At 38.7% G+C, this 23,152-nt stretch overlaps 1 protein-coding gene across 3 annotated transcripts; it reads right to left on the reverse strand.

Moving 5' to 3' along the window:
* Nucleotides 1-340: 340 nt before the first annotated feature.
* On the reverse strand, nucleotides 341-22,937 carry Hmgcr (HMG coenzyme A reductase). Of its 3 annotated transcripts, none has more exons than XM_074108632.1 (2): nucleotides 22,767-22,937; nucleotides 341-4,562 (listed from the first exon to the last, which is right to left on the reverse strand). In XM_074108632.1, the coding sequence occupies exon 2, from the start codon at nucleotides 4,530-4,532 to the stop codon at nucleotides 1,995-1,997; it is 2,538 nt and encodes an 845-aa protein (XP_073964733.1). In that variant the 5' UTR covers nucleotides 4,533-4,562; nucleotides 22,767-22,937; the 3' UTR covers nucleotides 341-1,994. The 3 variants fall into 3 exon arrangements, with proteins under 3 accessions (XP_073964733.1, XP_073964734.1, XP_073964735.1); XM_074108633.1 differs by lacking the exon at nucleotides 22,767-22,937 and adding an exon at nucleotides 14,735-14,757; XM_074108634.1 differs by lacking the exon at nucleotides 22,767-22,937 and adding an exon at nucleotides 11,263-11,285.
* Between the last annotated feature and the right edge of the window lie 215 nt (nucleotides 22,938-23,152).

Genomic DNA, 23,152 nt, shown 5'->3' on the forward strand with positions numbered 1-23,152 from the left:
GTAGTTCACGAATGAACAGCTACCATTCGATTATATCATTTTATACAAAAAGTTTTTCGGCTCACTGGGATCGAAACTAGCCGGATCAGCAGGGCTACTACGAAACTCGAAGTTATGACACATTTCAATACGAGAGCGAGAGGGACGGTACGATACGAACTTCGAGTTTCGTAGTAGCCCTGCTGACTGGACTGTAACTGTACATTCATAGTAGGTCACAGGTTCAAATCAGGTTCGAAGGACCACAAATGTTGGGTCTTGGAAAGTAAATTCCAATGAAGCGCAATCAGTTCGTTTATTTCTTGCAAAACGTTATAATTAAAATAATAATTATATAAGGAGCTGTTTTTGTGCAGTAGCTATGCGACGCCTTTCGTTCGAGAGAGAGAGCATTTAGGCGTTTTTAGTTTCTTAAAAACGCACAAATACATTTAAGGTTCAATAAGAGACGCATAAACGGTTTCTTTTTTTATTCTATATATTTACGACCAATATTACCCTAATTTTTTACGTAGAAAACCAGATTTTCTTGGAGATTTAGGCAAACATTTTCATATATTTACTTAACTATTTTATTTTTAAAATCATTGGTCACCGCATCGTCCCAAGATATTTTAATAAAAATAATTATAATTTTATATGAATCGTAATATATTTCATAATAAAATGAACACTTAGCATTTAATACGGTTGTATACAGTCCTTAGGCCCAATAAATACCTAAAACAATATACCTAAATGAACAATTAATATTTTCTCTAAATACTGCATCAGTAATTCTCGAATTGCATTTGATTCCAGAAATATTACAATAATAGGAAATACAATAAGTAATACTTAATAATAACTTAAGTAACAAACAACAAATATAAAATTATACACGGACACGAACACGAACTAATAGAAGATAAGGATTTGGCGTTTTTTTCCATTATAATAAAACTTTTACAATCAAATCAAATTATTATATTAAATATACTTTCAGGGATCATGGAACATTTTAAGGAAGTTACTATGAAAGCAGACTTCTTATATTAATTAGATGATATTTTACTATATTACAAACTCGCATCTTTGTCCAAATCCAAATTTACAAACAGAAACCTCGTCTAATATTTTAGGTTTTTTATGTACAGTTGACCAAGGGTTTACTATCTTTTTTGACAGTTGCAATGTCAAAAAAAAAACAAAGCTGATTGTCACGTTGACTTTTAAGTGATAATAGTATTTGTTTGACTTTACAGTTTACTACTTCACCACAGATAATAAATTAAATAATGCTGGTGCTAAACATACGTCACATAAATAAAATTTATGAAATAAGCATTGGTGTGGCAGAACTAGATTAAACTACGATGACGTCATCAATCAAAATAGTTTCAATAGTTAATTAAAAAGAACTTGTGATTTTTATGAAATAATATTGAAATTGATTTATAATAATTAACTTTTGTATAAGAAAATGCATTGTTTTTTTTAGATGATACCGATTGAAGTCAAGGAGCTTTGAACTGACAATGACCCTTACGGTGGTAAAAGAATTTCTTGATCAACTGTCAAGAGTCCCAACCATTTCATAGTTAGTTAGGTAGGGGTAGGTAGTAGGGGTGGGTGCATTGTACCTATTTACATAAAAACCTTTTACTATAAAAAAATTATGCAAGTTTAACATTTTGTCCCCTTTCACAGTAACTAGCATCCGTGATTGTGATTATTCAATTATTTCAACAAGCTGTTTTATATTAAACTTTCTTACTCAGATCTTGTGTTATTGCCAGTAGTGCCATCTATGAGATGATTTAGGTCACGTCATTCCACTAGTTAATAATCTACATGTATCAAGAGAGGGCGCGACTGGCAAACAAAAGGAAATATTCCTTTTATCTTGTGGCTATTTAAGCAACACATTTCTTTATTTCAGATAAAATTCCACCGTTTATTACGGCACGTCATAGATTCGAGTAAATTTCCCTTAAAACTAAACAACATTCTTGTTATAAAGTTGGTACTTTCAAATGGTTCGACGTTATTATTTCGTTGGTCACAGCTTGCACGTTGACAGTGGATCTGTTGTGCCTCATATGAGATTTTACCAGGTCTGAATTGACCAGAGCGGCCATGAGGCTTAGCTCTCCGGCTAAGACAGTCGCACAAATCAGAGATGCTAATCTGGCTGAATTCTCAGCAGGCAACGCTCCAGCTCCTTTGACTCCAAGTATCTGCAAGCAAGCCCCTTGGCCTGTCAGAACTGTACCACCTCCGACTGTACCAACTTCTAGACACGGCATAGTACAAGTAACATAGAGATCTTCCAGATTCTCTCCACACACTTCCATGTTGGTAGAACAGTTGCTGCTTGTAACATTTTGGGCTGGATCCTGCCCAGTTGCTATGAAAATGGCTGTCACCATGTTAGCGGCATGGGCGTTGTTGCCACCTATAGAACCAGCTAACGCGGAGCCAGTGAGATTTTTGATCTTATTGCATCTTGCTAAAGTTTTAGCGTCAGTTTTGAATATTGTGCGTAAATTCTCACTGGATATTGTCGTCTCGCAAACCACGCGCTTCCCTCTACCTTTGACCCAGTTGATGGCAGCTGCTTTTTTGTCAGAGCAGTAGTTCCCTGATAAAGATATGACCTCCATATCTGTGAAGTGGGTTTTTAGCACTTTCAGAGCGTTTTCAGCGCCTTTAGACACCATGTTCATACCCATGGCGTCACCAGTTGTAGCTCTGAATCTTAGATACAAAGTCGCACCATCGACTCCTATGTGAACCTCCTGGAGCCTAGCGAAGCGAGAGGTCGAATCGAAAGCTTCTTTTATTAAAGCGTAGTTGTCTTTATCATCAATCCACTGTCTGCATTCATGTGCTCGTGTTACGTTAGGGAATCGCACAGCCGGTGCTCTGGTCATACCAACATCGTCAACGACACTCGTTACACCTTTAGGTCCGATAGCTTTAGCTCCTCTATTCGTGGATGCAACTAAAGCTCCTTCAGTGGTCGCCATGGGGATCATATAAGGCTTCCCATCTACTACTAAAGGCCCGGCATAACCAACAGGCACTCCCACGAAACCTATCACGTTCTCGCAACATGCGTTCAACACTTTGTTGTAATCGTAGTTTAAGTAAGGCAGTTGCTGGATAGCAGCATCGGTGCTAAATCTCATGCCGACAACTCGTCTACGCAATCTAACTCCTCGTAGAGGATCGCTCAGCACGCTTTCAAGCCTATGCAGTGGTATGTGTGATTGTTCTACCAGCATGACGACTTCTTCGTCGCTAAGAGACGTACAGCCTCCTTCTGATCTATAGATCTCCAAGCACTCCGCCATTGGTCGCTTCTTAGCGTTCAGTTTAGCAGCTGACGAACTAGGCGATAACGTCGGCCATTCGGATTCCTCCACGCTTATAACGTCGTCAGTCTGCGTGGAAACTTCGGTATACATGTCATCCCCTACCGAAAACAATGGTTTCCTGTGTATTTTCTCATTCTCCTCCATCTTGACAACCTCTTTGACAGTCAGATCGTTCATATCTATGATCCAGCTTCTCTGCTCCTCGAAAAATATGAACTTGATGATGAGGGCACAGAGCAAAGTAGCAATGACGATGTAATCAGCGCTGACTGAGAACCATTTGATGTAGGAGTGTAAGAGGACGTTATCTTGAGAAGTAGGGGTGGCGTTTTCATTCAACGGACCTTCCATATGGCTACTGTTGGAGGTTAAAGTCCAGCGACTGGTCAGATGGACACAGAGCAACCCAGCTGCCATTATCATTTTAACTTTCTGCACTACAGGGTTAGGCTTCAAGTTAGTTTCTGAAAACGGCCCATCCGGGGCTATCTCCTTGAGTCCTGAAGCGAAATCAGCTACCAAGGATAAACAAGCAGGGTAGAATGTTACGAATACTAAGTAGTCAACCAGTAATGCCAGACAAGCGAACGTGCACATATGCTCGAGTCTTGGCACCCCTGACAAGGCACCCACTCCAACCAAGAGGATAGCCAGCAACGTATCCAAAGTCGCCGTGGGCCCGAGCAAAGACAGAGCTTTACCGACTCTCTTCCCCTGGTCTTCGCCGGCACACCAACCAGCCTTGGCCATCCTAGCTCCTCTGGCGACATCAGCGACCAGCAAAAACAGGAACGGAGCATCTTTAATGCTAGCGAGCTCGCTCCAAAACAGACTGGCGAGAGCAGACGTGAATATGAAGCTAGCAAAGGTGGAGAAGACCCCTGCTATGATGAGGAGGTACTTCGACGCGATCGTATGTAAGTTGGAGATTTGGTAGTAAGCGTATAGGAGTGCTGCGCAGCGTACGAAGGTCATTATGACTGCGTCTGCGGCTTGGTACTCTGCTTCTAGTCCAGGGCACGCTCTGGCCCAGCCGGCGCATCTCTCGCTGCGGTTTCCAGGGCCGTTCCTCTCGATACTGGCAGCGCAAGCGAGCAAGGCTAAGGTGGCCACTATAACCTCCCATTGGTGGCGAGCGCAGAATTCACCGTGGGCACCCCAGATCTTCATTTTTGCTGAAAGCTGCTGAACAGCTTACGTCTGGAATTAAAGAAATAGGGGGTTCAATACGATATCCTTTCATTACGCTAAAAAATTTAATAATTATTAGTTTCACAAATGTTTCAGTGGGTACTTAGGGAGTTACAGTGACAAATTAAAACGGTGGTTGTGGTTCGTTAGTCTAACAACTGGTAGCATGGTGTACGGTTGTGTCACTCTGAAGATGAGCTCTGGTTGAGTTCGAAACGCGTCAGTGTAGTGTGGTGGTGGTGATAGATGGGTTTGTGTGTTTTGTGTGTGTTCTTACAGTGTGGAGGTGGAGGAACTGCATGAACACGCATATTTTGCATAAGCTTAGCTATCGTAAGGTCGCGGGTGAGCAAGGAAATTCTTTTAGTTCATTGATATGGACCTCCGCAAAGTAACGCCTGATTCAATAAATTATTTTGTAATGATATTCTGATTTATAATAAACAGTTATAATTTTTTTTTGACTGTATATAAATCAGTTTGTGCGAGTGTAAGTCAACGATATATATATTTAAAACAACATAGTGCTCCGATGTAAGCGTAAAAAAAGGATTTCCAGTACCGGTTGTTGTAAGGTCACATACTTCAGCATGTGAAAGGTCTTCCGTGCTATTTGTGTTAAAACCTAACCAACGAACAGTTGGAAAACGCCGCCTTTGTCACATCAAACCATCTCATCATCTTTGTCAGGAGACCCATTTGCTCGTTTGCCATCCAGTCAAATAAAAAAAAAAAAAACAAAGTTCAATATCTCAGAAACGGCTGAACCGATTCTGATGAAACATTTCTAAGAACCATCGCTAAGAAATCTGGTTTCAAATAAAAAACCGCATTCAATTCGGTCCACCCGTTTAAGAGCTACGGCGCCACAGACAGACACACAGCGGTCAAACTTATAACACCCCTCTTTTTGCGTCGGGGGTTAAAAATACAATGGAAAACCATTATGGACTAAATCTGTACCCCTGTACCACTACCATGAGTTTACAGTGACCGTACTCGATATAGCGACGGCGTAAATTATTTGTAGAGGCACTGTACAATTCTCCATACAAATAATTTACGCCGTCGCTATCGAGTACGGTCACTGTAAACTCATGGTAGTGATACTGTTCTCTGTACTGCTTGCTATAATGTAGTGTTCAATAAAGAGTCATTGTATAGTATTGCCTCTGTTATGACTGAAACGTGACTTAAATAAAAGATTACACATCGCCCGGTATCATCACCACATAAAATAGCAGAATTGCTTAGCAAAATTCATTTTCACTTCTCATGCTCGTAAAGTTCGTGTTTAAATTAAAATAATAGAGTCTAGTGCAAAAAGTAAAATCTTCGTCTAAGACCAAGGCAATTAGGAGTAAACAGCCGCAAACAAAGAAGTTTCTAAATATATTTTTTTATAATTTTAATTTATATAAAACTAAAAATAAAATAGATCAATAAAACTAAAAATATATAATTACAATAGTAATGCGTGAACAATAAAAGGTACATAGTAAGTGAACAATAATTGTATCCACTGTTGCTATTTCATTTCCTCGCCATCGAAGTGAAAAGCAGAGGGTAAAACTCGAGCATTTTTTTTTTTTTTTTTTTATTTATTTAATTTAATTTATAAAACCATTTTCCTCTCGACGTGTCTATCCACCCTCGCCGTACCCGCTCGGGTGGCTATTTGAACATCTCGGGTAAAATGACTCGTTTTATGCTCTTGTTGTAAAATCTACTATTTTTTCTATTGTATTTTTGAAACTTTTATTAGAATTATCATCATCATATCAGTTTGATTTTTCAGAGATGAACGGAACCGTCAGTGCGCGGGTCCGACTCGCTAGCCGGTTTTGTTGCTTTTGGCAACGAAAAACTACATATACATAACATTAAGTTATTGTTGCCTAGCAACCACAGACTAAAAACAATTACATACAACTAAGACAATAAATAATAAATATCATGGGACACTTGACACCAACAACCTAGTCCCAAACTAAGCAAAGCTTGTACAATGGCTTTTTCGTTGATATTACTTTCTTCCAGATTTCCAAAATTAGTTAATATCTCATTAATATGTTAACTGACGTCTCTGAGTGCGGATAAACTGCTTAATTATTACGAATAACGCGGAGCGGAGCAAATAAAAAACAAGCAAGAAATATTTCTCAGCTAATTAAATAGTTGATTTCTATGACATCAATTTCAGTCGCACGTATCATTTCTATTTATAAGTACCTATAGATGCGCGTGGCGTGCGTATCTTTTGTGAATAACAGTTTTAATAACATTAATACTATTAGGTAGGACGACCTTACAGTTATATGTGTCGCGTAGACCATTCGTCATTAACATATAATATACTAGCGTCTACCCGCAGCTTCGCACGCGTAAATAATTAGATACAGCAGTTGAAATGAAATTCCGGGATTTTATTAAATTCTCCTGGGAATTACCAAAACTTACATCGTGGTTGAGGCGCGGGCCGCGCTTGCTGGCGTTGCGGCCGACCTCATCGAGCCGATGGCTGCCGCTTTAGAAATTTTTCGTGCAACGTATATGGCCAAAAGGGCCATTTAAAAGTGATGTGCAAAAAGGGCGACTCGCGATCGTCGGGCGATAAAGGAGCGTATCTCGGGCACAATTATTTGGACAGTGGTGAAGAATCCGAGTGCGAGTTTTATAACCTCAAGGTGTGCGGCAAGGACGACAGACCGTATGTAGTAAATTTATTTATTAATGGTGTTAAGTTGATGTTTGAATTGGACACAGGAAGTAAGCTATCCACGATTAGTTACGATACGAAAATAAATAATTCACACCAATTGACCTAGTCCCAAAGTAAGCTTAGCAAAGCTTGTGGTATGGGTACTAAGCAACGGATAAATATAATTATATAGATAGATACATACATAAATACATATAAAACATCCAAGGCCCGAGAACAAACATTCGTATTATTCATACAAATACCTGCCCCGGCCGGGGATCAAATCGGGACCCCAAGCTTCGTTCGTAGTCAGGTTCTCTAACCACTTGGCTATGGTCGTCAAATTGGTTTAGGACTAGGTCAATTGGTGTCAATTGTCCCACGACTTTTATTTCTATTTTACCGATGAAACCCGTTTCTTTCTACTATGCTAGTAGGTATACGTTTCTTGAACTAACGTTTAGCTAATAATAGATAGTAGATTGTACAACGAGAGCACAAAACGAGCCATTTTAACCGAGACGTTCATATAGACACGTCGAGGGGAATATGGGTTTAAATGCTCGAGTTTTACACTCTGCTTTTCACTTCGATTGAGCGGAAATTACATAGCAACAGTGGAAACCATTTTTCACTCTCTAAGTTGTAAGTACAGTCAACGTCATAAATAAGTGATCATTTCTGTACCTTGTCGCTTTCAGTCGTTAGTGTCGTTACACAATTTCGTATGGCTTTACAAACATGGCATGTGATGAGTTCGCCTTTGTACATATACGAGTATTTTATTGTTTGTCATCTGTGTTTGTTTTACTTATTTTGTACAATAAAGAGTTTACATACATACATACATGACGTTAAAGTGACAAGGTACAAAAGTGATCACTTATTTATGACGTTGACTGTACCTTTTATTTTTCATGCATTGCTATATAATTATAAATTTTAAGTTTAATTCATTTATTTTGATTGATTTTTAGTTTTATATAAAACAAAAATTGATTAAAAAATTATATAGAAACTTTTTTTGTGGTTTGTTGGTCTTAGATAGACGAAGGTTTTACTTTATGCACTAGAGCATAAAAAGTCATTTTATGTCGCTAGATCCAGCATAAATACGAACTTTACGAGCATGAAAAGTGAAAAAGCATTTGGAACACACAACTCACATGGCCCCTATCTTCGGAGTAGTTTACGAAGTATGCCAGCAAATTGGCCAGACCGATGCGTAAACATTGGGCAAACCAAACCGGTTCTAAGTCTATGAAATCGGGTAAACTGCGAGAGTGACATTGAATTTAAAATTTAATGGTCTAGTTAAATCTTTAACTAGCTTTTACTAGGAGTTAAAGAACCTTCATTTTTTAAGTCGGTTAAAAAGTTGTGGTAGCGCCGTGGTGTGATTTAAGGGTATTACCACACTAATCGAACAATGCCATCGATCAATGGTGGAATGGATTGGTCGACGTCGATCGACAGTTTGTACTTCACCAATCGATCGATCAACGATTGAACTGACTTTATACTACGAAGTGCAAAATTCGAACTTCTCGGTATCTTGCCGTCTCGCTGACGCTAATATTATTCAATACGAGAGTGAGAGTAATGGTACGATACGAACTTCGACTGTCGAATTTCTTAGTAGCCCCCCTGCAGCATCGATTGGCTGTCGAACAATCGTTAATCCACCGGTACAGCTGTCGATCAGTCAAACCTACCACACTAATCGATCGATCGATCGATTGGTGTGGTAATACTCTATGGCCTCTCAAAGCATAGGGTTGAGTGGGGGTTCAACGACTCGTACTACCAAGTTTTTTGGGATTTATGTACAGTCGAGGGCATATCTATACAGCTATAACGTGAAATATATGTATACATCGACCTTATTAATGACATAAAGATTATTGACGCCTAGGTAAAGTAGGTTAGGAACATATTAATGACCTTGACAGTCAAATAATAATAATAATAAATAAATATCACGGGACAATTCACACCAATTGACCTAGTCCCAAAGTAAGCTTAGCAAAGCTTGTGTTATGGGTACTAAGCAACGGATAAATATAATTATATAGATATAGATACATACTTAAATACATATTAAACACTCAAGACCCGAGAACAAACATTCGTATTTTTCAAACAAATATCTGCCCCGACACGGGAATCGAACCCGGGACCTCAAGCTTCGTACTCAGGTTCTCTAACCACTAGGCCATCTGGTCGTCTAAATAAAAAGAGACTAATACAATACACCCAAAGTTATAAAAATATGTATACGTGTACACAACTTTATTCATGTGAACTCAAAGTCGTACAGTATCGATATCTGTGTTGACTGTACCTGTATTAAAGAGACCACTTTCGCTTTTGAATTCTGTATTTTATATCTTTAAAGCTAATTTAAATAAAGCAGAAATAAAGCTATTCAAGGTGACTAACATCTTTGACTTAATTCATACTACATAGTTACTAATACATATTATAAACGCGAAAGTCACTCTGTCTGTGTATCACTTCCTCACGCTTAAACCGCTGAACCGATTTAGACGAACTTTGATATGGAGACAGTTTGAGACCCTAGAAAGGACATGGGATAAAATTGCGTTCCCGCGGGATAGTGATCATTGGCGTATCTAGGGTTATTTTTCAGGGGGGGCCCTGGCCTGGATTTTTGTGTGAAGATATCAGTATTATAGAATTTCGAATGGGTAGCCCAAGATCCTGAGGAGGGCACTAGACCATACATAGTGATAGTGATAAACGAATTCTCCGCGGACGGAGCGGGGCAAGAGCTAGTTTTATATCTACTTATCAGTGCCAAATATCAAGATATATTTCATCGAAATCAAAGTCTGATGTGTCGAGAACGATATAGATAACCTGATACGATAACCTATAGGATATATTCCTCAAAATATAATGAGTCCGTCTGTCAGATTAAAAAAAAAATGTACTGGGTGTTACATAAGACGTAACACAAAATTAGTGTTTCGTGCTCAGCTAGCTGGGTAATAATAATGAATTACCTCTTTTGTTGAAATTAGTCTGATAAAATTTGCGGTTTCCATACATTGTCCATGATTTCTGTTTACAATAATGTATAGAAAACACATTTTTTTTGACTGATTTCAAGAAAAGAGTTAATGCATTATATTACCCAGCATTAACTGAGCACAAAACACTAATTTTGTATTACGTCTTATGTAACACCCTGTATAGGTACCTATATAAGACACGTATTTTTTCTTTTGTCAATTAAACAATAAAAAGGTTTAAGTTCCGTGTGACGTCACAGGGGTCATTTAAGTATTAGCATTGAGGGGGGGTGGGTGGGGTTGCTTTGCTTATTTTTGATGACATGGGGGCCGGGGGGTCTGGATGGTGCTTACGTCAGTTACCAAAATTTAAAATGACTACGTTATAATGACTAAAATTCTGCTTACGTAATACTTGAATGACCCACACCTAGGTATGTACACTTTACTAAAGAGTGACGTCACATCACGGTCCCCCAGACCCGAATTTCGAAGCGTCATCTTTGTAATTTTTTGTTTGATTGACAAAAGAAAAATCCAACGAAAATACAAACTGAAACATGTAAAAACCCAGAAAAATAGGCCAGCGCTGGGAATCGAACCCAGGTCCTCAGCATTCCGTGCTGCGTGCTATAACCCCTACACCACCACTGGACAGGAGTCTAGTCTAGACTAGACACATATTTCTCCCATAGTGTCACTGAAAAAAAAAAGATAAAGCAGGCTGAAATTTGCGGTGCATTGGAGAAATATGTGTCTAGACGCAGCACGGAATGCTGAGGACCTGGGTTCGATTCCTAGCGCTGGTCTCTTTTTCTGGGTTTTTTCTGTGTATCCAATCCATGTTTCAGTTTGGAGTTGAAATAAAAAATACAAAAAGACTCCAAAAACCAATCTTAAGAGAAAAATCACAATATTTTCTGATAATTCAGCTGATGAACTAATAGTTATATTTCTTTGACACTACCTTATTTTTCGCAGTCGGAGTGGACACAGGCTAGCAGTATTAGTACAAGAATCACTTGCCCGGCAATCAGTTGCTTTACTATAACGGTTATTGGCAACTTTCACCGGCATTGACCTTGATAGTTGGCACACTTCACCCCCCCCCCCCCACTGTTTACAAACAAACACACAGTCGCATGGCGCCGTAACATCTCAATTCCCACTGAACGGTGTTTAACCGAAATTAGTGTTTGATTTGGTAATTAGTAATTGACATTTTGTACTTTTCAGTAGCGCTTCGCCGGTTTTAGAAGAAATTCAAACTGACAGAAAAACGATCAAACGACGACAGAAAGAGGAACCTTGGATTTTGCAGTATATACATACGTACATAAAAACATAAAAATCACGCCTGTATACCCAAATGGGGTAGGCAAAGCACGCGAAACGTTACCGCTTCGGAGCCACTTTTAGCAATTTTAGGTTTTAAGTTTGACAAAAACGGTACAATAGTGACAGGTTGCTAGCCTGTCGCCTACGGTGTACCTTAACCTATGTCCAGTATATAATTCGCAGTATATTTTTACCCGACTGCCCGAAGGAGGGTTATGTTTTTCGAGCGTATGTATGCCCATTTCTTTGGTCCTCGCTGCAGCCTAAACGGCTAGACGGATTTTAACATATAAGGTATCATTGGATTTGTCATAACTGTCGGAGTGACATAGGCTATATAATATATCAATATGGCGGAGGAATGAAAAAAAAATTGTATTGTAACAATATGAGTATCAAATGAACCCATAAATATATATGGGTTATAATATTTTTAATCTACCGTTTTCACATTATAAATTACCAAAAATTGTAAAATAAAACATTAAATAAAAAAAAAACCCGACTGCCAAAACTAAAAGGAAGAAAATAAGTCTAGTGGTCTAGAACTCTGTTAAGTAGCTAATTTAAAGTTCAACAGTCGGGACCCATTTAAATCGTGACGCTCAAAAACTCCTAGTAATCGGTCCCGACTGTTGAACTTTAAATTAGCTACTTAACAGAGTTCTAGACCACTAGGCTTATTTTCTTCCTTTTAGTTTTGGCAGTCGGGTTTAAGATTTTTTTAATTTAATGTTTTATTGCTCTTAACTGTAGGTTTCATTTGGTATATCGTGAGTCGTGAGACATGATTAATAGTAAATAAAATGAACATTTTAATTCCGATTGTAACCCCACAAGCAAAACGTTTCCGACATAAAATCTTGACTTAAAATTGAATAGTAAAATGTTTATTATTATGAATGCGAAATTTATTGAGCGCGCGTGTTGGTGTATGTGTGTGTGTGTTTAGTCTACCACTACGAACTCCAGACTAGAGATGGGAAAAACTAAGTAATCACTTGAAAAAAAAAAAGATTGATTATATGTACAGTCACCAGCACCAATATCTGACACAACAAGCGTGCATAAATATCTGATAGGACTCTATTTCTAGGGCCGGAAGGACGTGTCAGATATTTTTGCACGCTCCGCTGTGGCAGATATTAATGCTGGTGACATTTACTCACTGGGATATATATCATTCATTTAGCTTACTAAGTATATCAGTATCTCGCAGAACGAAACGTAGCATTATTGACTTATTGCTTATTCATTTTCTCAAATCATTTTCATGCTTGTAACCTGTATTTCTCCTTCGATGATATTATAATGTTTGACAATAAAATAACAAATGTTAGATCTTGAAATCTAACATCAGAATTTAGTCAGCCATCATCGCACTGAGCTAAATGATAAGATGGTACATTTGGATTTGAATTGATATAGAGTGATACAGTTCAGCGAACTGATATGAATAGCGCCATCTCTACTCCAGACCAAGACTCTGACAAGAGTATATCCACTTAAGAGAAGAGGAATAGTTAGACCACACGGCGGCCACGCCACAGGTACAAAATACGCGTTCTTGAATCTACATAGGCACGACGACGTCTGTACACGCGTCAATGTGTGCGTAAGATACACAGGGCTGACTATCGCAAAACCCTAATAAGTGCTACCAATGACATTTAAAGGTACTTATATTATGTAGGTATGTCTTAGATAGTGCAAATCAATGTAATCGTTAATCTTACCTATTTATTTAAACCTAATTAAAATGTGCCTGTCTGTGTATTTAAGCATTATTATTTTCAATTAGGTACAATAGATATACGACTACAAACTTAAACGAATTATTCGGCAGGTAGTTATTTCATGTATTAATCGCGATAATTTCAGAAGTCATTATTTATTTAGAAAAAGGAAGTAGGTAGGGTACCGTTACCATTTCGCAAAATTATTGCTCCAGAACTTAGTGCCGTGCGGCCGACATACATCGCGTCGCGCACCCGACTGCTTTCCTGCGGTTTTCCTGCAATCTGCGCTTGAGGGGTGGGGTAACTCGAACCGGTGCGGGGCGGAGCGTGGCCATTCTGTACGTTAGTACTATTATATATTCTGTGGTTAGACATAAAACTATGCGCGACTAATTTATGGGAATTTCCATGAGAAAAATGTAAAATCTCAGCCATACGTCCACTGTTGAAAAACCGTCCAAGAGCGTGTCGGACACGCCCGAAATAGGGTTCCGTAGCAATTACGAAAAATTAAGTAATATTTTTCAAAAAATTAAGTTTTATTTTGTACGGCATATTCCAAGTTTAGGTATATTTTATACCTTGGCTGCTATTTACTCTTAAACTACTAATAATTCTCAAGAAAACTTAACCGTTATAGTTTTCCTTGTAAGTTTTATATACTTATTACCATCCTGTTTTTTTTTTAATTTTCCACCCACCGGCTTAGATTTTAGAGAAAATCAAGAAAGGTTGGATGAGAAAAAAAAATCACCCCCACTTTACGTCTATGGGAGGTAATCTAAAAATATATATTTTTGAATGTTTTATTGTACCATTTTGTCGGCATAGTTTACATATATATTCGTGCAAAATTACAGCTTTCTAGCCTTGAAGCCTTGATAGTCCCTGAGCAAAGCCGCGGACGGACAGACAGACAGACATGGCGAAACTATAAGGGTTCCGTTTTTGCCATTTTGGCTCCGGAACGCTAAAAAAAGACAGGGTATCTGACGTCTTTAATTTATTAATTAACACCTTGAATATATTTATTCAATCTGAAGGCGTTTTATGACTAAATTAATAGTCAACATGTTCAGCTGTGTAAAAGTAAGTAGTAACGACATTAACAAACAACACCTGTTATAATTTAATATGCCAATAAATATGGCTTACCATGCGTTCACTTCATGGTGTGGAGAGTTATATTCAATTTGATGACATAATATGGTTTAAAGCAGTGTACTTCAAACTGTGGGTAGAGACGCCCCGAGGGGTCGCGGATGCCCCTTAATGGGGTCGCGGTATCATTAAAATACTCTCGCCGTTCTTGCGTATGATTATTCAATGTTTGTATTATCAACGTAGGATAATAGATATAACTGTAAATGGAGGTAGGCAGGGGGTCGCCAAATATTTTTCAAACCAAGAGGGGTCGCGTTCTGAAAAAGACTGAAAAACACTGCAGGGCTACTACGAAACTCGAAGTTCGTGTCGTGCGGTCCCTCTGACACTTATACTATTTAATACGAGAGCGAGAAGGACGGTACGATACGAACTTCGAGTTTCAAGTTTCGTAGTAGCCCTGCTGGTTTATAGTATCGTATTTATTGAACACGTCATTCATTAAGGGAGCACGGAGCTTCTAGCGCTAATTAATTTAGGTATGTCTACTCGTGGATAGGGATAGGGGAGGAACGGGCCGACTCATTGGTCAGAACGCGCGTTTATTAGGTATTTTCTTCGTAATACTAAATAAATACATATTTTTAAAATGTAGCGTGTGTTTATATACGCGATAGAAAACATCTAGTTTTCTTTTCGTTAAAAAACTCATGAACTGCCGCGTAATATTTACGCCGTACTTACCACAGAATATATAATAGTACTGACGTACAGAATGGTCACGCTCCGCCCCACACCGGTTCGAGTTACCCCACAGATTGCAGGAAAACCGCAGGAAAGCAGTCAGGCGCGCGACGCGATGGATGTCGGTCGCACCGTCGCACGGCACTAAGTTCGGGAGCAATAACTTTGCGAAATGGTGATATATTGTGCATTGTATGGGTGTTTGTCAACAGCCAAAGATAAGAAAAGGAGTTTTTTTCGATTTCCGAAGGACGAAAAAAGGTAGGTAAGGTACCTAACCAACTTTAATTAGCAACATGTACAATGTATTTAGGTATTAGGTAACTGAGGAAATAAATAACCAATACCTAGGTTTCAAAGTGTGTACCTATAATGTATAAATAGACGTCTTATATTAGTAGGTAGTTATTTGTAAAATTGATTTGTTAATTCTCTCCTATCAATAGACCAGTATATATCTTATCTACACACACTATACTAATTATATAACAAATTGTCTAAAAGTATCGTGATTAATACATGAAATAACTAATTAGGTACCGAATAATTCGTTCAAGTTTGTAGTCATATATTTATTGCAATGTAAAATAATAATGCTTAAATACATAGACAGACACATTTTAAGTAGGTTTAAATAAACATATATGATTAACTATTACATTTATTTACACATCTAAGCCATACCTACATACCCTATAGTACAGGGTTTTGCGATAGTCAGCCCTGTGTGTCTTACGCACACATTGACGCGAGTACAGACGTCGTCGTGCCTATGTAGATTCAAGAACGCGTATTTTGTACGGCGTGGCCGCCGTGTGGCCGTACTAAGGGTATATTCTGTATTTAAAGACGACTTTGGGATTTTTTTCTGCAGACGCAGTAAAGTCCCTTGTGCGCCCATCTGTAAATATTTTCAAAACTGCTTCCTTGGGGTTGGATATGAGGCTATTACATAGCATTTTAGATATATTTTACAAATAATGATTCAACCGTATCATATCTGGAGGAGCCCAAACTTGGTATGTTTTGAAAATTATTTCCATTTTAATTTTAAAAAATTGACTGAAATATAATGATGTGACATATTTTTAGAATCACCTTAGTAAGCCATTTCATTAGACCACACACGATAGGTTTAAAAACAAAAGAAAAATCCCATACAATAAGAAATTACGTCATAACTCCTCCTTTTTAGGGTTCCGTAGCCAAAAAGGCAAAAACGGAACCCTTATAGTTTCGCCATGTCTGTCTGTCTGTCTGTCCGTCCGCGGCTTTGCTCAGGGGCTATCAGTGCTAGAAAGCTGTAATTTTGCACGAATATAATAATATGTAAACTATGCCGACAAAACAGTACATTCAAAATTTCAAAAAAATATATATTTTAGAGTACCTCCCATAGACGTCAATCTTGTAATGTGGGGTGTCGTTGGATAGGTCTCTTAAAACCATTAGGAGGGTGCTACAACGATTTTTCGATTCAGTGATTAGTTTGCAAATTATTCAACTTTAAAGTGCAAATTTTCATTAAAATCGAGCGTCCCCCTCCTCTAAAATCTAAACCGGTGGGTGGAAAAATTTGAAAAAATCCAGGATGGTAGTAAGTATACATATAAAACTTACAAGGAAAACTATAACGGTTAAGTTTTCTTGAGAATTATTAGTAGTTTATGAGTAAATAGCAGCCTAAGGTATAAAATATACCTAAACTTAGAATATTCCGTACAAATTACGAAACCCTTAGAAAAATATTACTTAATTTTTTCGTAATGGCTACGGAACCCTATTTCGGGCGTGTCCGACACGCTCTTGGCCGGTTTTTTTTTTTCGTGCTACGGGTCCAATTCATTCGTGTGGTCTAGATTTTTTTGGCGTACCGCTAGCACTATACCTATGTACAGTGTATGATTCATAGAGTTAATCCTTAAATATCTTACAATTACAATACAACACGTGTATCTTACAATACATGACTCTTTATTGAACACCAACACATAGTAAGTAGTACAGAAAACACAGGTATATTCCATGATATATGAATAGAACATCTGTAAGCTTCATAAGTATATAACAAGTTACCAATTCAAAGGACAATGGGCAAATTTGTATAGGCACTGCCCCCATCCACCAACATAAATAAAACATGTCTCATTTAATAGATCTTGGCAACCTGATGATCTGTTACTATGACGAGGATCGCCACATGTATTGGGGTTTACTATTAGTTTTACTCGCACCTATTATTGCTGTAACGTAATGTTTCTGTAACCTTCTTCCTGTAACTTTCAATGAAATGAGTGAATTGAATTGAATGAGCATAAAAAAAAATATAAAAAAAATTGAACCGACTACAAAAAAACCATGAAAATAATTTTCTCCCAGTCTGAAGTCGGTCGGTGCCTCAGCACGAGCCAGCAGGAGTGACTATAGTCATCTACTTCACCTACGCACTTTATATTGGGCTTCAATCACTCCTGCTGGCTCGTGCTGAGGCACCGACCGACTCTTCTTCTTCTTCTTCTCTTTTAAAATATGGCTTTTCTGTCCTAATCAATAGGACAATTTCGCCAGTGTCAAAGTAAACTCTCTTTGAGAGGGGCGTTGTACGGTGGTTGTAGTTTTTGCAACTTGATAGTAAAATTCCAGACACGAGAGCAATATAGAATTTTGTGATCACTGTTCACTGTTAAGGTTAATCGCCGCATAAAAAACTATCAAAATATACTTCAACTAGCCAAAGAAACAGAAATAGCAAAATTAGATATTGTCTACATCCGCCATGTTCGAATGCTACAAATCGAATCGACCGACTCTTCTTCGCAAAGATCTTTCGTTCGTTTCTCTTGGGGTGTGGGGACATTTCTGCCCATGGTTCTTTCCTGAACTATACTACATAGAGATTTTCCAAGGTAAGCAATAGGCGGTCTTATTGCTTCAGAGCGATCTTACATTTTTTTTATTACTCTGTAATGTCCCACTGCGGGACTAAGGCCTCTCCCCTGAATTTCCAACTCGTCCTGTCGGCACTTATGTCTGGCCAGTCTGGCAATCTTACATATGAGTTTCAAAACTAACTCATCATCATCATCATATCAGCCGTAGGACGCCCACTGTTGGACATAGGCCTCCCCCGTAGACTTCCAGTTGCCCCGGTTGGAAGCTGCTTGCATCCACCGTGAATTCGCGATTTTAACCAGATCATCCATCCATCTCTTTGGTGGACGTCCTACGCTGCGCTTGCCGATCCGCGGTCTCCACTAGAGAACCTTTCGGCCCCAACGACCATCTGTTCTCCGTGCTATATGCCCTGCCCATTTCCACTTCACCGAGTTAATTCGCTTGGCTATGTCGGTGACCCTTGTTCGAAACTCCAAGCATAGCTCTCTCCATTTCTCGTTGAGCAACTCTCAGCCTATTTATAAGGAATATAATAATACATTTTGGAGGGGGGTCACTAATAATAATACATCGCGGCTAGGGGCAAAAAATAGCTTTATTTATTTTTATTAAATGATATTATAACGGATACCTCACGTCTTAAACCGAGTTTAGCTCGACATGTTGAGTCGTGCGAGCAGAGCGGTGGCGCGTAGTGTGCGTGTTGCGGCAGCCGCCGAGTCGCGTGCTCCTGAGAGGAAGGGCTACGAAATAGCCCGAAACATGTCGAGCTAAACTCGGTTTAAGACGTGAGTTACCCGTTATAATATCATTTAATATGAGTGAGTCTCACGGTAGTTTCATGTTTTATTTATTTTGTAATTTTTTAGATTTTTTCAATTTGACGTGTACGATTTGGGGGGGGGGGGGGGGGGGTCATGTCACCTGTGCCCCCCCACCTTCGGACCGCGCCTGGCACCACGTCAAACTAACCAACTAAACTTATTTTTTTACCCGACAATGGCAAAGCAAACCGCCAGGCTGAAATGGAACGGGGCTGGCCATGTTTGCCCGCATGCACCCGGAGAGAATGGTCACATGTTGCCCAGTGGCCCCAAGATGGTCAACGGCGGCGCGGCGATTAGAATGAGTACGAAATATTCCAGTGGCTATTGCAGCTGGGGGGATATTGTATCTGAGCCGTCTGATGGCGTCCTTACGACGCCATGTTCGCCATGTTCATGTGTGTTGTGTGAAGACAGTCTTCTGGCGAACACAACGTAAAATGGCCGAGAAGAACATGGCGTCGTAAGAACGCCATCAGACGGCTCAGATACAATATCCCCCCAGCTGCCCCGGGTCACCTTACTCATACCGTGACGAAATCGGGAATCCTCTCCTCTTTCCATACCATAATTGAATGGTACAATAATGACTCCTTGTATACTATAGTTTTTTAAAACCTAAACAAGGGGGCGGCAAAATTTCTTATTAAATCCTTAAATATACTATATACTAATATTATAAATGCAAAAGTGTGTTTGTATGTTTGTCCGTCTTTCACGCCGTAACGGAGCAACGGATCGACGTGATTTTTGGCATAGAGATAGTTTATGGGCCAGAAAGTGACATAGGCTACTTTTTATCCCGGAAAAATGCACAGTTCCCGAGGGAACAGCGCGCGATAACCGAATACCACGCAGGCGGAGCCGCGGGCAAAAGCTAGTAATATAAATAAATAATAGTAATAATGTCATAGGACAATTGACACCAATTGACCTAGTCCCAAACTAAGCAAAGCTTGTATTATGGATACTAGGCAACGGATAAACATACATAAATACATGTTAAACATCCAAGACCCAAGAACAAACATTTGTATCATTCATACAAATATCAGCCCCGGCCGGGAATCGAACTCGGGACCTTAAGCTTCGTAGTCAAGTTCCCTAACAACTTGACTATCCGCTGACAGCTGGATAGCTGACTATCTGACTGGATAGCTGGACGCTGACTCAGAGCGGGACGGAAAGATACGAAGTTCGAATTTTTCACTTCACAGTACTTAGAGCCTGGACGCATTCAGAAGCGACTGGCAAGACCTAGCTGCCGACAGGGGAAGTTGTCCGAGAGGCTTATGACCAGCTGTGGGATGGCCAAATAAAGAATAAAACCGGCCAAGTGCGAGTCGGGCTCGCGCATGAAGGTTTCCGTACCATTATCCATACAACATTAGACATTAGCAAAAAAAGGCAAAAAAACAAGTTTGTTGTATGGGAGATATTTATTTTATTTTAATTTAATACCTAGTCCAACTAAATACCTAGTCTGTGAATATTTCAAGTGTCTACCTGTTGCCGTTATTAATATCGAGCAGAAAACGGCAAAAAACTCACGTTTGTCGTATGGGAGCCCCCTTAAATATTTATTTTATTCAATTTTTAGTTTTTGTTGTTAGCGCCCACAGTAATACATAACCTGTGACAATTTCAAGTGCCTAGCTATCACGGTTCAAGAGATAGAGCCCTGTGACAGACGGAGGGACAGACAGACAGACAGCGGTCTCAGTAATAGGGTTCCGTTGGCACCCTTTGGGTACGGAACCCTAAAAATGGCATAGCCAAAGGCAGTTCTATGATTCTAGCAGTCATTGTACTGTTCGTATTTGTTTACGTAAATTTAGATGCAGCAGTAAAATATAATTTAATTTTTGTTAACCTGTAATCGCACTCGCAGACAGGTAGTGTATTGTCATTCACTCATTCGTTTCATTCATTCTCCTTTTATGCAATCTGTACTTCATGTAGCTGTGTGTGTAATCAGCCTAGTTTTGATTCTGACCGAAAATCTGTACCTATTATGTATATAAAGTGTTTTTGTCAAATAAAAAAAAACCATTAAGCGAATAGGTAATGATTATCTGGAAGAGATTGCTTTATGCAATAAACCCCGTACTGTAAAACCTTTTTAAATTTTTCGTGTGTAGTTCAATGTATCGATTTATGGTGTTCAATAAAGAATTTTTGTATTACAATTACAATACAAAAAATCATTTCATACATCTGTCGAGGAAATCATCAAGCAATTGATTATGAAATGGTTCCACTCAGTTTAACGTATGTCAGGTTTCGTACGTCAACACATAGCACAATAAAAAATTTGCATAAAAATAGGTACTATGTTTATGACATGACGACCGCAAATATAACGTATAATAGATTCGTTGTATGATAACGATAACTGCTTTAACATTACTATAGTTAGGGGAGCTCAAGAGGGGATTTTGGGACTTCGCGTGTGGCGATTCATTTTGCATTTTTAAAAATTCGCTACGAGCTTGTGTCACTTCCGAATCCGAATCGTCAGTCTTTGAATGGGAGCATTTTTAGGGTTACTTAACATCCCCTTTGAATATCTGACACGCTAGATTTTTTTAAACCCCATCGCAAAAAGAGGGGTGTTATAAGTTAGACCGCTATGTGTGTCTGTGTATCTGTCTCTGGCACCATAACTCTTAAGCGGGTGGACTGATTTGAATGCGGTTTTTAGGGTTCCGGAGTCAAAACGGCAAAAACGGAACCCTTATAGTTTCGTCAAGTCTGTCTGTCTGTCCGTCTGTCTGCCTGTCTGTCTGTCCGTCCGTCCGTATGTCACAGGCATTTTACAAGATGAAAACTACAAGATGTATGTCAATGAAATTTGGAGTAAAAATGTCTTGTCAAAGCCGCTATTTAGTTTTGTAGTTAAATTACAAAATTAAATAGCATATCCGTACACGTAACAGATATTGAAAAAAAAAAATATCTTGCATCAACGTGTGGCACATAGTTCGACAGCTCTTTTGAAAAGATAGTAAGGTTTCTCAAAAACTTATTTGATTAAGTGATAATTTCCGGAAATAATCGCTCCCAAAGTAGCAAAAACTGTGTCCCCCCTATCTTGTAAACCGTTTGTCCAAAAAATATGGAAAGGTAACGCTTAATAAATACTTTCAACAAAAATTGGTTTCAATACGATCGGATAAACCTACTAGACACTGGCAAAATTATCCTCCAATGGACAGATCCATATTTTTCTAAAAAACCAACCAATCAAATATTATATTGCAACAGAAATTATTGTTATTCGCATGAAAATCTAAATACTTAGTGTTCCAATATGGTAAACAATATCCATTCCTTATTAATATTAATAAATTGAAACGAGCAAGGTGCGACACTATATCATGGAAATAGTGTACAGGTACTGTTATATATTAGTTAGTAAAAAAAGAAACAAATTTTAAATTCTTACCAAATGCTTTGACGAATTTAAATAATAACTAAACCAAGTAAACCAAATATAACTGTTATAATATACATAGATTATTCAAATAATTACATGTAATTCTGATGATTATTTTTTAGTTTTACATACACGCAAACCCAAATACGAAACCCTGACCTGGTAAATAAACAGTGTAATATATGGATATGTTAATTGAACGCGAGATCCGCCTACATCGGCGCACAGATAAATACAAAAATAAATCGTAACAAAGGCGCTACTGAAGCTCCTTTCTTATTCAAATAGCGCGAACAAATCCGGCTCCTAGTTACGTGAAATCTCGAATCTAAAATTTCACTCTTTCACTTACAGTAGAATTTCACAAGCACAGTATAAAACGACTTACCAGTAAAAATGTTGAGCTGGTTGTGCGTTAATTCCCAGAGGAAATCTAGAGGTTGCAGAATTCGTGATTTCTAAAGGGAAATATTAAAAATTGTGAAATGACGTTAACCACTGAACCAGTCTGACACAGCTCCGCCAACCTCTGGCTCGACACATTCGGAGTGGACTGGCGGAAAAATCACGAAACGCATAACTTATTATTCCTGGTACGGAGCTGCCAGCAGATTTTAAAAAAAGGTGCGGCCACATGCAGCCGCTCGACGCTCGTTTGCTTTTGCAGCGTTAAATCTGGTCACGTGACCCTATTTCAAATTTCCCGCGACTCAAAAGTAGCGTCAAGTCACCGCGTCGAACAGCAGCGTCAAGATAGCTGCTTGCAGGAATGAT

The sequence above is a fragment of the Choristoneura fumiferana genome, chromosome 27 (assembly GCF_025370935.1).
Source record: "Choristoneura fumiferana chromosome 27, NRCan_CFum_1, whole genome shotgun sequence".
Taxonomy (NCBI): domain Eukaryota; kingdom Metazoa; phylum Arthropoda; class Insecta; order Lepidoptera; family Tortricidae; genus Choristoneura; species Choristoneura fumiferana.

Coding starts and splice junctions, on each gene's coding strand:
- Hmgcr (XM_074108632.1), bottom strand. CDS start 4,532: ATGAAGATCTGGGGTGCCCACGGTGAATTCTGCGCTCGCCACCAATGG.